The sequence below is a fragment of the Mobula birostris genome, chromosome 3, assembly GCF_030028105.1.
Source record: "Mobula birostris isolate sMobBir1 chromosome 3, sMobBir1.hap1, whole genome shotgun sequence".
Lineage (NCBI taxonomy): Eukaryota > Metazoa > Chordata > Chondrichthyes > Myliobatiformes > Myliobatidae > Mobula > Mobula birostris.
In genome coordinates, this window is record NC_092372.1 from 138,490,209 (window position 1) to 138,504,091 (window position 13,883).

General features: G+C 44.2%; 1 protein-coding gene across 3 annotated transcripts in view; it reads left to right on the forward strand.

Annotated features, from left to right (window-relative positions):
* The window catches only part of dgkb (diacylglycerol kinase, beta), a 738,504-nt gene that overhangs the window by 138,584 nt on the left and 586,037 nt on the right, over positions 1-13,883 (forward strand). For 2 of the 3 annotated variants that reach the window (XM_072251979.1, XM_072251978.1), the window contains one exon: positions 496-510. The exons of the other annotated variant lie outside the window; for it this stretch is intronic. In XM_072251979.1, coding sequence (XP_072108080.1) covers positions 496-510 — 15 coding nt within the window. The remainder of the gene's footprint in view (positions 1-495; positions 511-13,883) is intronic. 3 annotated transcript variants of the gene reach the window in all.

Consider the following 13,883-nt stretch of genomic DNA (forward strand, 5'->3'; position numbering starts at 1 on the left):
CAAAGTCCCCGAGTCAATCGACTCCCGAGTCCCCGATAGCAGGCGGCAAAAGGGAGAAACTCCCTGCCATAAACCTCCAGGCACCGTCAACTTGCCGATGCCTTGGAAGCAGCTGACCACAGCCAACACTGAGTCCGTCCATCCGAAAACTTCGAGCCTTCGACCAGCCCCTCCAATACAGCCTCCCGAGCGCCATCCTCTGCTGAGAGCCTTCGACTTCACCCCGGCCACTGAAGCAAGCAAAGCCATGGATTTGGGGCCTTCTGCTCCGGAGATTCCGGTTACCACACAGTAGCAGCGGCAGCGAAGCGAGCATTTCAGAAGTTTTCCAGATGTTCCTCTGTACTCTCATGTCTGTCTCCATCAAATCAGAATTGTGCAAATCAGAATTTAGCCATATTCTTCACTATAACTTTTGAATCAGAATCAGGTTTAATATCACTGCATATGTTGTGAAATTTGTTAACTTTGTGGCAGCATGACAAACATAGAAAGAAAACCTGAATTACAGTAGATATATATGTGTGTGTGTATATATATATAGAGCTAAATTAATTTAATTAATATAAATGGTGCAAAAACAGAAAATTTAAAAAAATGAGGTGGTATTCATGGGTTCAATGTCCATTTAGCAATCAGATGGCAGAAGGGAAGAAGCTGTTCCTGAATCGCTGAGTGTGTGCCTTCAAGCTTCTGTACCTCCTACCTGATGTAACAATGAGAAAAGTGTATACCCTAGGTGGTGGGGGTCCTTAATGATGGATGCTGCTTTCTGAGGCACTGCTCCTTGAAGATGTCCTGGATACTATGAAGGCTAGTACCCATGATGTAGCTGACTAATTTTACAACGCTTTGCAGCTTATTTTGATCCTGTGAATTAGTGTCTCCCCCCCCCCCGCCCAAACACCAGGCAGTGATGTAGCTAGTCAGAATAGACTCCAAGGGACATCTGTAGAAGTTTTCAAGTGTTGTAGGTGACAAACCAAATCTCCTCAAGTTCCTGATGAAGCATAGCTGATGTCTTGCTTTCTTTATTGCTGCATTGATATTAGATTAGACGAGATTCAACTTTATTGTCATTGTGCCGAATACAGATACAAAGCCAATGAAATGCAGTTAGCATTTAACCAGAAATGCAAAGAATAGTGTTATTTACAAAATAACTGCGAATAAAATGTAAGTGCTACAGCACACAAATATAAAAGTACTGAGACAGTACAATATGGGTGCAATACTGCTTAGCGCTGTGATGTGAGGTTCAGCAGTGTCACAGCCTCAGGGAGGAAGCTCTTCCTGTGCCTGCTGGTGTGGGAGCAGAGGCTCCTGTAGCGCCTACTGGATGGGAGGAGAGTAAAAAGCCCATGGTTACGGTGAGATACATCCTTGTTAATGCTTTTTGCCCTGCCCAGTCAGCGTTTATGGTAGATGTTCTCAATGGTGGGCAACTGGGTACTGATAATCCGCTGGGCAGTTTTCACCACACACTGGAGTGTTTTGCGGTCCGATACAGGACAATTGCCATACCACACTGAAATGCTGTCAGTGGTACACCTGTAAAAGTCCCTCTGTATCCTGGGACAGAGGTGAGCTTTCTTGACTTTTTGATCAGGATGGAGTTGTTCAGGGACCAGGTGAGATCCTCGGAAATGTGGACACCAAGGAATCTGCAGCTTGATACACACTCCACTACAGCTTCATTGATGTAGATGGGGATGTGAATGTGGCTCCTAGCATGCCTGATTACCACAATGATCTCCTTGGTCTTCTGGGTGTTAAGGGCCAGGTTGCTGTCAGCACATCAAACGGCCAGGTGCTGGACATCATCCCTGTAGGCCGTCTCATCATCCCCTCTGATCAGGCCAACCACCGTGGAGTCGTCTGCAAACTTGATTGTAGAGTTAAAACCATGTACAGGAACGCAGTTATAGGTGAAAAGGGAGTACAAAAGAGGGCTCAGCACACAGCCTTGAGGCATGTTGGTGTTCAGAGTGAGAGTGGAGGAGGAGAGGTTGTCTAACTTAACTGATTGAGGTCTGTTAGTCAGAAAGTCCAAGGTCCAGTTGCAGAGGGATGAGCTGATACCAAGCTGGCGAAGTTTGGCGATCAGCTTGGAAGGGATCACAGTATTGAATGCCGAACTAAAGTTAATGAACAGCATTCTGACGTAAGATTTGGGGCTGACCAGGTGGGTCAGGGCAGGGTGAAGTGCCGTGGAGATGGCATCCTCTGTTGACCTGTTGGTGTGATAGGCAAATTGATGTGGTCCAGGGTAGTGGGCAGACAGGATTTCAGATGTGATAGAACCAGTTTGTCAAAGCACTTTGCAATGATGGGGGTGAGTGCAACTGGGCAGAAGTCATTCAGGCCTGTGGCAGTGGAATGCTTCGGCACTGGCACGATGGTGGCGATCTTGAAGCTTGTGGGGACAACCACCTGGGCCAGGGACAGGTTGAAAATGTCCGTGAAGACCCCGGCCAACTGCCCTGCACAGACTCTGAGGAAATGGCCAGGTATTCCATCCGGACCTGCTGCCTTCCATACATTCACCCTGCTCAGGGTGGAGCAAACATCGGAGGTGGAAAGTGAGAGAGGCAGTTCACCAGGTGGGAGATCCGCTTTGAGGGTGACCTCCTTGTTCTGTCGGTCAAAGCAAGCGTAGAAGTAATTGAGCTCATCAGGGAGGGAAGCAGAGCTGAAAGGGGACATAGTACTAGGTGGTTTGAAGTCTGTAATGACCTGTATGCCGTGCCACATGAGCCAGGGGTCCGAGGAGTTGAAATGCTCCTCAATTCTCTGTTTGTATATGTGTTTAGCCTAAGAGATTCCCCTCCTTAGGTTGGCCCTGGCTGAGCTGTAAGCCTCCTGGTCTCCAGACCTGAAGGCTGAATCTCTGGCTTTGAGCAGGAGGCAAACCTCCCTGTTCGTCCATGGTTTCTAATTGGAGAAAACTTTTATTTGTTTTTGTGATGTCACTCTATCGACACAATTGCTGATGTGCTCAAAGACAGAGGTGGTATATAAATCAATATTAATCTGAGAGTCTGTGGTGGCATTGGCAGCAAACGCACTATAATCTGTGTGCTGGAATTAGTGCTGAAGAGCAGAGTCAGCACCTTCCAGCCAGATCGTAATAGTCTTCATTGTCGGTTTTTTACACATTTAATGACCGGGCTATACTTGGAAAGCAGAAACAATGAAAGTTGGTCGGACTGTCCCAGGTGGGGGAGGGTAGTGGCTTTGTAAGTGTCAGCCACATTTGTGTAGACATGATCTAAGTTTTTATTTCCCCTTGTGGTGCATGATACATTTTAGTAAAATCTTGGAAGCACGGTACGTAGTTTGAAGTCCCCAGTGACAATAAAGGCTCGGTCTGGATGCAATGTCTGCAGCTTGCTAATAGCGGCACTGAGGTCTTTCATGGCTACTTTAGCATTAGCATCCGGTGGTACATAAACTGCGACAGCAATGATGCGTGTAAACTCTCGCGGTTGATAAAAAGGTCTGCACTTAATAATCAGGTATTCTAGATCAGCAGAGCAATGAGTGTCAGGTAGAGTTAGTACACCATGATCAATTCACATAGATGCATAAACCACCTCCCCTACTTCTACCTGTCGCTATTGCAGCTCTGTCAGCCCTGAAGACCGTGTGCCCTTCCAGTTCCACCACGTTGTTTGGGACATCACTGTTTAGCCACGTCTCCGTAAAAAACACAACTTTGCAATCCATAAGCCTTCTTTGTCTGAGGGTCCAAGTCCTTAGTTTGTCCAGCTTGTTTGTCAGGGACCGAACATTGACAAAGAAGATGCTAGGTAGCGCTGGCCGGTGTGGGTTTAGCCTTAGCCTAGCACGTAAATCTCCACGCTTCCCCCATCTTTGTTTACGGTCTTGACGCCGGCGCCAGGCCCTTCTGGTCGAAGCGAGTTGAATGCAGGTCTGCGCTGTCCTTACTAACTCCAGAGGTACAGTAGTTGGTCAAAGTTGAATGGATAGTCCAAAACTGTATTGGTGCATCGATAGTTAATGTCCAAAAGTGGCTGTTTGCTGTAAGTAAGTGTAGTTCGCATAGCTGAATTGAGTGAACACGCAGGAAACAAGCAGATAAATTAACACTATTTTTTGAAATCTGGTAAGACATTGAGCCTCACGATACACATGCGCTGTCATCTTCAGATATGTTGGGACTAGGTTAGATCCTTAGTGATATTGACACCCAGGAACTTGAAATTGCTCACTCTCTCCACTTCTGGTCCCTCTGAGGATTAGTTTGTGTTCCTGTGTCTTACCCGTCTGAACTCCACAATCAGTTCTTTGGTTTTACTGACATTGAGCTCAACGGCACACAAAGTTCAGCATCACCTGAGACAAAGTTGGGGAAGTCCAGAACAAGGGGTCACAGTTTGAAGATAAAGGGGAAGCCTTTTAGGACCGAGATTAATTCCCATCCACCACCATAAACATTCATTCCTATTATCACTGGTGTATCATGGCTATAGTATGTGCCATCTGCAAAATGCACTGTAATCATTCTCCAACGCTACTCCAGTGTGGTTTCCTAAACCTGCACTCTGTGCCATTAATGAGGGCAAGGGCAAAAGGCATGGATGTACCACCACCTGGAGAATGCCCCTGAAAGGTTCAAGTTACCCCAATTTGTTATAGACTCAGTGGACACTTTATTAGGTACTTCCTGTAGCTAATAAAGTGGCCACTGAGTGTATGTTCATAGACTTCTGCTGCTGAAGCTCATCCACATCAAAGTTGGATGTACAGTACTGTGCATTCAGAGATGCTGTTCTGCACACCACTGCTATAACATATGGTTATGTGAGTTCTTGTTGCCTTAATGTCAGTTTGACCCAGTCTGGCCATTCTCCTCTGAACTCTCTCATTAACAAAGTGTTTTCATCCACAGATCTGCCACTCACTAATTATTTTTTGTCTTTTATATCATTTTCAGCAAACTTTAAAGACTCTTGTACATGAAATTCCCAGGATATTAGCAGTTTCTGAGATACTCAAACCACCCTGTCTGGCTCCATCAAATGTTCCATGGTCAAAATCACTGAGATCACATCTTACCCACTCTGATGTTTGGGCTGAACAACAACTGAACCTCATGACCATGCCTGCATGCTTTCATGCATTGATATGATGCCACAAGATTGGCTGATTAGATATTTACACTAGTGAGCAGTTGTACCTAATAAAGTGGCCACTAGGTGCATATTGCAATTCTTTCATCATCATTTAATCTATATCCTTGAGCTCCTCATCCGAAAGTGCTCTGGGCATACCTTGCCAGAAGTTGTGCAGTGGATCATAAGGGTAGCTTACCACAATTCTAATGTCATTTAGGTATGGATAATGTTTCCCCATGAAGGAATTTTAATAAGGGCCAGACATCTAGCTTTCCCTTGAGCTTAAAGTTCATCAGCTGCAACGTCTAATTGTTAATGGTGGCATTTGTGCCAGAACATTCCCCAGACCCCAATACCATAGGTCTTTAGTCTGTACCATAGAAAGTGAGGTGGGGAGTTGTCTGTTGTCGTAATTAATGTCTGCGCAGCCCTGTTGTCAATTCTGCCAACTATTGTGGGATAATAATGTATGTTCCCAGATTGTGTCCACATTGCTCTGAGTGATCCCAAAAGGGAACAGGGAGTCAGTTTGAATGACAAAGATTTAATGTGGTATTTAGTTTTTTTTTAAGTGGAGTTCTTCCCTATCTTGTTTCCTTAAAGTTGAAGGCAATCCAGTTTACTGCAATGTTCCCAGCTACCTGCAGCTTCTGGTGTGGACCAGACTGTGTAGAATCAACAGAAAGGTGTTTACTCAGCTGCAGTTTTAGCAGATTTGGGAAGAGAGGATATGTTCTATCTTCATTAATCACACAGCATGCTGGCTATACAAACAAGCTGACACAGTGGTCTTGCTGGGATCTAAACTCTGGAGCAACTGCAAGCACTTTCTCTTCTTAGATTCCCCAACGTTATTACCGATGGGAAGTGAGAAGTGATCTGGAAAAACATTTCGCGTGGAAATTGTGAAGTTGGTCAAGTCGGGCTAGGGTTCAGCAGAGGTGGGGTGGGATGTGGGAGTGCTGTTAAAATCCAAAATGACCTGTAAAAAAGTCATTGATTACCATGGCAGTGGATCAAGAAGCCAGGTCTCTTCTAATTTATGTACATGTACATTGTGAATGCATATGCATTGTGAAAACTTGCTTTGGCATCAGTGTACTGTGCTGTTTATGGCTCACCCATGTGTCGATGAATTTTAAATAAAGTGTGTCTCAGCATGCATCGAATGTTGGTGGGTGCCAATTTAGCTGACAAGATGTTTCTGTACATTAACATATCATGCGTATGCAGGACCTGGAAGAAGTTTGGTATGTGATGCAAACTGGATAGGATTTATAATCACTTTGGTATTCAGAAAATGATTATATTTCTGATAACATTTATTGAAAGGAGGTTCAATAAAAACTATCCTTTAACTAACTAACTAACACAGATACACAAGAAATAATATTTCAAATTTGTTACAGAATAAAAATTTGGTAACCAAAGTTCAAAGGAAATTCATTATCAAAGTTTATATCTGCAACCCTGAGAATCATGTTTTTGTGGGCATTTGTGGTAAATACAAAGAAACACAACAGGAACAGTGAAAGACCTCACACAACAGGACGGACAGACAACCAATGTGCAAAAGAACAACAAACCGTGCAAATACAAAAAAAAGTATTAAATAAATGAGCATTGAGAACACGAAATGAAGAGTCCTCAAAAGTGAGTCCATAGGTTGTGTTCAGTTCAGTGGAGTTATTTCCTCTGATTCAATAACCTGATTGTTGTTGGGAAATAACTGTTCCTGAAGCTGGTGGTGTGAGTCCTGAGGCTTCTAGACCTTCTTCCTGATGGCAGCAGTGTGAAGAGAGCATGGCCTGGATGGTGGGGGGCCTTGGTGATGGATGCTGCTTTCCAGCGAGAGTGCTCCGTGTAGATGTGCTCAATGTACGGGAATCCTTTACCTGTGAGGGACTGGGCTGTATTCACTACTTTCTGTAGGCTTTTCTTTTTAAGGGCATTGGTGTTTCCATACCAGGCCATGTGACAACCGTACTCTCTACCATATATCCATGGAAATTTGTCAGTTTTAGATGAAATGCTGAATCTGTGCAAACTTCTAAGAAAGTAGAGGTGCGGCTGTACTTTCTTTGTAATAGCATTTGACTCCTGGGCCCAGGACAGATCTTCTGAAATGTTAACACTGAGGAATTTAAAGTTGCTGACCCTCTTCACTTCTGATCCTGTGATGAGGACTTGCTCGTGGACCTCCAGTTTCCTCCTCCTGAAGTCAATAATCAGCTCCTTGATTTTGCTGACATTGAGTGAGAGATTGTTACTGTAGCACCACTCAGCCAGATTTTCAATCTGCCTCCTGATTCATCACTACATTTGATCTGGCCAACAACAGTGGTGTCGTCAGCCAACTTAAATATGTCATTGGAGCTCTCCTAAGCATCTCAGTCAGAAGTATAAAATGAGTAGAGCAGCGGGCTAAGCACATAGCCTTGTGGTCACCTTGTGGAGGAGATGTTGCCGATCAGAACTGACTGGGGTCTGCATGTGAGAAAATAAGAGCATCCAGTTGCACAAGGAGGTATGGAGGCCTAGGTCTTGGAGCTTATTGATTAGTTTTAAGGGAATGATAGTATTGAATACAGCGCTGTAGTCAATGAAGAGCATCCTGATGCATGCATCTTCACTGTCCACGTATTCCAGGGTTGAGTGATGAGCCAATGAAATGATATTTGCTCTTGACCTGTTGTGATGGTAGAGAAATTGGACTGGATCCAAGACTCTTCTCAGGTAGAAGCTGATGTGTTTCATCACCAAGGACTCAAAACACTTCATCACTGTGGATGTAAGGATTACTGGGCAATAGATATTGAGGCAGGTTACCATGTCTTTCTTGGGCACCAGTATAATTTAAGCCTAATTGAAGCGGGCAGGTACTTCAGACTGCCAAAGGGAGAGGGTAAAGATATCATTAATGTTCCAGCCAGTTGATCAGCACAGGTCTTTAGTACTCGGCCAAGTACCCCACCTGGGTCGGATGCTTTCTCTGGGTTTGCCGTCCTGAAGAATGCTCTCATGTCTACCTCAGAGTCTGAAATCTCAGGTCATCAAGGCCTGTGGGAGCTGATCAGTTTGGAGCTGCCTCAATGCCCCAGTGTTTGCTGGGCAGAAGACAGGTTCTATTGCGTTCTACTGCAGACTGCTGCAACATTCATAAAGTCAGGGATTTGGGCCAGTTTTTTTCAGTGTGATTGTATTTTACTGCTATTTTATATGTGCCTTGTGTTGTAGATGACTGTTAACGCTATGTCTTGCACCTTGGTCCCAGAGTTATGCTGATTCAATTGGCTGTTTTCATGGGTATTCATGTGTGGTTGAAACTAGACTTGAAGCTTTAAAGCACTCGTGGTACAGCTGCAGTTTTTCCAGTTGATTAGACTATATAACATATCATGAATTTATTTTTAAAATGAACAGTGAGTTTTGTGTGTGAATAAGTAAGACTCTATTAACCAATGCAAAACAAAACTTCAGTGATACTGGTAGGAGCAATGGCAATTCAGAACTTTAACTCACATCCTCTTTGAAATTACTCCCTCTCACCTTAAATGTGTACCCACTGGTATTCGACATTTCAAATCTTTGAGAAAGATGCTCCCTGTCTACTCTATCTTTGCCTCTGAAAATTTTATAAACCTCTGTCATATCTTCCCTCAGCCTCCACTGCTCCAGAGAAAACAACCCAAGTTTGTCTAGCCTCTCAATATAGCAGATGACCTCTAGTCCATGCAACATTCTGGTAAACCTCTTCTACATCTGCTCCAAAGCCTTGACACCCTTCCTATAATGTGGCGACCAGAACTGTATGGATTACTCCGGATGTGGCCTAACTAGAGTTTTAAAAAGCTGCAACATAACTTCCTGTCGTTTTGAACTCAGTACCTCGACTAGTCATGGCAAGCATGCCATATGCCTCCTTAACTACCTTATCAACCTGTGTGACCACTTTCAGGGACCTATGAACTTGGACCCCGAGGTCCACCGATAAGGATCTTGCCCTTAACAGTGTGGTGTCTCTTTGCATTTGACCTACCGAGGTGCAACATTTTATATTTGGCTGGGTCAAACTCCATCTGTTATTTCTCCATGTATAACCTATAACTGATCTATGTCCTGCTGTATTCTTAGCTAGTCTTCTATGCTATCGACAACATGTTAATCTTAGTATAATCTGCAAACTTACTACCTCAACCATCTGCATTTGCATCCAGGTCATTTGTATACATCTCAAACAGCAGAGGTCCCAGTACAGATCCCTGTGGAGCACCACTAATCCCAGACTTCCCTTCAACCACTATCCTCTGTTTTCTATGGGCAAGCCAGTTTTGAATCCATTTCACCATTGATCCCACACACCTTAATATTCTGGATGAGTCTCCCATGAGTGACCTTGTTAAACACCTTATTAAAATCCATGTAGACAACATCCACAGCACTATCTTCATCAATCATCCTCATCACCTTATCTAAATCCTCAATCAAGTTTGCAAGACGCCACTTGCCCCGCGCAAAGCCATGCTGGCTCTCCCTAATCGGGCCATGGTTTTCTGAATGCTCAAAAAATCCTATTCCTAAGAAATCTCGCCAGAGGCTTTCCTACCAGTAATTTGAATCTCACTGGTCTGTTGTTTCCAGGGTAATCCCTCATTCCTTTTTCAAATAATAAAATAGTGCAAAAACAGAAGTAATATATGTTTTTAAAAAAAGAGAGGTAGTTCTCATAGATTCAGTCCATTTAGGAGTCCGATAGCAGCGGAGAATAAGCTGTTCCTGAATCGCTGAGTGTATGCCTTCAGGCTTCTGTACCTCCTTCCTGATGGTAACAGTGAGAAAAGGGCATGCCCTGGGAGATGGGGTCCTTAATAATGGACTCTGCCTTTCTGAGGCACCACTCCTTGAAGATGTTTAGGATACTATGGAGGCTAGTACCTATGATGAAGCTGACTAATTTTACTTCCTGTAGCTTCTTTTGTCCTGTGCAGTAGTGCCCCCACCCACCCCCCTCCCTCCGCCCCATGCAGACAGTGGTACCATCTGTCAGAATGCTGTCCATGGTATAGCTGTAGAAGTATTCAAATATGTTAGGTGACAAACCAAATCTCTTCAAACTCCTAATGAAACATAACTGCTTTCTTTCCTCCTTTATAGCTGCATCGATATGTTGTAACCAGGTTATCCTCAGAAATCTTGACACCCAGGAATTTCAACCTGCTCTCTGTCTCCATTTCTGCTTCCTCTAGGAGGACTGATTTTTGTTCCCTCATCTTACCCTTCCTGAAGCCCACAATCAGCTCTTTCGTCTTACTGACGTTGAGTGCACGGTTGTTGCTGCGGCACCACTCAACTAGCTGGTATATCTCACTCCTGCAAGTTTATCATCTCCATCTGAGATTCCACCAACAATGATTGTATCATCAGCAAATTTATACATGGCGTTTGAGCTATACCTAGCCACACAGTCATGGGTATATGGAGAGTAGAGCAGAGGGCTAAGCACACATCCCTGAGGTGCACCAGTGTTGATCGTCAGTGAGGAGGAGGTATTATCACCAATCTGCACGGATTGTGACCATTTGGTTAGGAAGTTGATTCCATTGCAGAGGGAGGTACAGAGGCTCAGGTTCTGTAGCTTATCGATCAGGACTGTGGGAATGATGGTGTTAAACGCTGAGCTATAATCAATGAACAGCATCCTGACATAGGTGTTTTTATTGTCCACTCCTTGGGGACCTTGCATGTTGATTGGAAATACAAGTGGGGAAATGTAAAACAAAGGAACACATATACATGATTCCCCATTTTATTATCTGCAAGTAGTTTAGAAGGTTCTCTGCCCAGTTCAAGAAGTGAATGCTTTCTCTTAATTGGGTAGCCATTCTTATTTTGTCTTGATTTGGACATGTTTTGCTAGCCAATTCAATGAATTCATCTGGTTATTTTAATTTACCAGTATAATGTTCATCAGACTTAAATACTAGCTGAGCTTTTGCTGTGAAATGCTGGAAGTTCGTTCCATTCCTGTGAGGAAGTTTGGGACTGCAACACACATTAATGGGAGCCTGGAGCCTCGGAACTTCCTCACAGCTGATTGCTGATGATTGCTTGACTGTGCACTGACAATGGGCTGCTTGTGGATTTCATGATGGAAAAGTAAATTCCTGTAGCTTCCTGCTGGTATGCAAAGAAATCTGTCCTTTGAATCTGTGACAAGTAAAATAAACTGCTGGAAGAATTCAGCAGGTCAAGAAGAATCTGTGCCCAGCTGAAAGGCAGCTATTGACAGCTGAGATCTGGGCATGGCTGAGAGATCGGGCTGCTGCCTTCAGATCGGGGGATGAGACGGCTTTCATATCAGCAAGAGCTGTGCTTTCTCATGCCAGCAGCAAGGCAAAACGGGATTATTCGGAGAATATATAGCCATTTCTGTGACACCAGAGACATAAGGCATATGTGGCAGGGCTTTCAAACCATAAAGGACTACATATCCACTCTGTGCTTCAGCAACTGCGATGCCTCTTTTCCTGATAGGTTGGATGTCTTTTATACATGGTTTGTTGCACAGAATGCTGTACCAGTGAGTGAAGCTCCCAACCTTCCCATCAAGAAGCAGGCACTCTGACTCGCTGATGTGAGGAAGACCCCGAGCCAGGGTCAACCCATGTAAAGCTCATAATCAGAATCAGAATCAGGTTTATTATCACTGGCATGTGACATGAAATTTGTTAACTTAGCAGCGTTAGTTCAATGCAATACATAATCTAGCAGAGAAAAAATAATAAATAAAATAAAAATAGGAATAATAAATAAACAAGTAAATCAATTACGTATCTTGAATAGATTTTAAAAAGTGCAAAAACAGAAATACTGTATATTTTTAAAAAAAGTGAGGTAGTATCAAAAAATTCAATGTCCAAATTAGGAATTGGACGGCAGAGGGGAAGAAGCTGTTGCTGAATTGCTGAGTGTGTGTCTTCAGGTTTCTGTATTTCCTACCTGATGTTAACAGTGAGAAAGGGGCATGTCCTGGGTGCTGGGTACGGGGCCTGTTAACGTACCAAGTCAGGTGCTGAGGGTCTATGCAGCCCGGTTAACAGAGATTCGCCAGGACATCTTCAGCATCTCTCTGGAACAGCCTACTATCCCTGCAGGCTTCAAGGCAGCCACCATCATCCCACCTTAAGTGTGACGGTAACCTCCCTCAACAACTACCGTCCTGTGGCACTGACCTCAACAACAATGAAGTGCCTCAAACAGCTGGTTATCGATTGCATAAAATCCCATCTTCCTGATTCATTTTACCCTTTCCAATTTGCTTATCACTCAACTCTGTCCACTAATGATGCCTCTCCACTCTATCCATCCTGACCCACCTGGAAACTGGAACCTCGTACGCCAGGATGCTGCTTATCGACTACATCTCGGCATTTAATATGATCATCCATCAGAAGCTGGTGGGAAAACTATCTTCGCTGGGTCTCAACATCTCTCTCTGTAACTGCATCTTGGACTTCTTGACAGAAAGACCACAGTCAGTTGGTGCTGGCAGCAACATCTCTAGCTCCATGAAGCTGAGCACCGGTGCCCCACATCCCCCACCCCCCCCAGGGCTGTGTGCTGAGGCCACGGCTGATGCATGACTGCACCGTTAGATCCAGTTCAAACCACATCATCAAGTTTGCTGATGATACAACAATGGTGGGACTCATCAACAGTGACGACAAGACAGCATGCAGAGAGGAGGCACAACAGCTGGTAGAATGGTGCGAGCACAACTTGAGCCTCATTGTGGACAGGACTAAAGAGATGATTGTGGACATTAAGGATGTGCAAATTGACCATTCCTCACTGCACAGCTCCTCTACGGACACAGTTTGGAGCACCAAATATTTGGGAGTGCATGTAACTGAACTCCCCGGTCCTTCAACATCACTTCTTTGGCCAAGAACACAGAGCAACATCCTGAGGAGATTAAGTCAAGTGTGGCTCGCTCCCACCCACCCCCACCCCCACCCCCACCCCCACCATTTCAAACAACTTTTTACAGGAGCGTCATGGAGAGTGTCCATACCAGCTATACCTGCTATATCTAACCACAGAGGACTGCCAAGAGGATCATTGAGGTCTCTCTTCTACCCATCAGAGATGTATATCAGGAGCACTGCATATGCAGGGCCCTTAGCATTGCCGATGATCTCTCCCATCTGTCCAACAATTTCTTTGATCCCCCTACTATCATCAGGCAGGAGATACCGCAACATTATGACAAGAACTGTCAGGATGGGAAACAGTCGCTTTCCCCCAGGCCATGAGACGACTGAACTCCCTGCCACCACCCAGGTTTCACCATGTATAAAGCACCTGTAGCATTATACTGTTTACTTTTAAACAGTGTCATTAATGCAGCTTATTAATTGTTAAATTATTTCTGGTAATATTTTATTTATTGTGTGTGAGTTGTATGTACTATGTTGTGTGCCTTGGTCCAGAGGAATGTTGTTTCATTTGGCGAAATGTGTACAGTTGAATGACAATAAACTTGAACTTAACTTGAACTGTGGAGAGAAAGGGACTCACACAAAATGCTGGAGGAACTCGGCAGACCAGGCAGCATCTATAGAAGAGAGTACAGTCAACATTTTGGGCACAGACCCTTCATCAAGACATTTTGTGTGCGTGTTGCTTGGATTTCTAGCGTCTACAGATTGTCTCATGTTTGAGGTTATGAGTTAAACAATT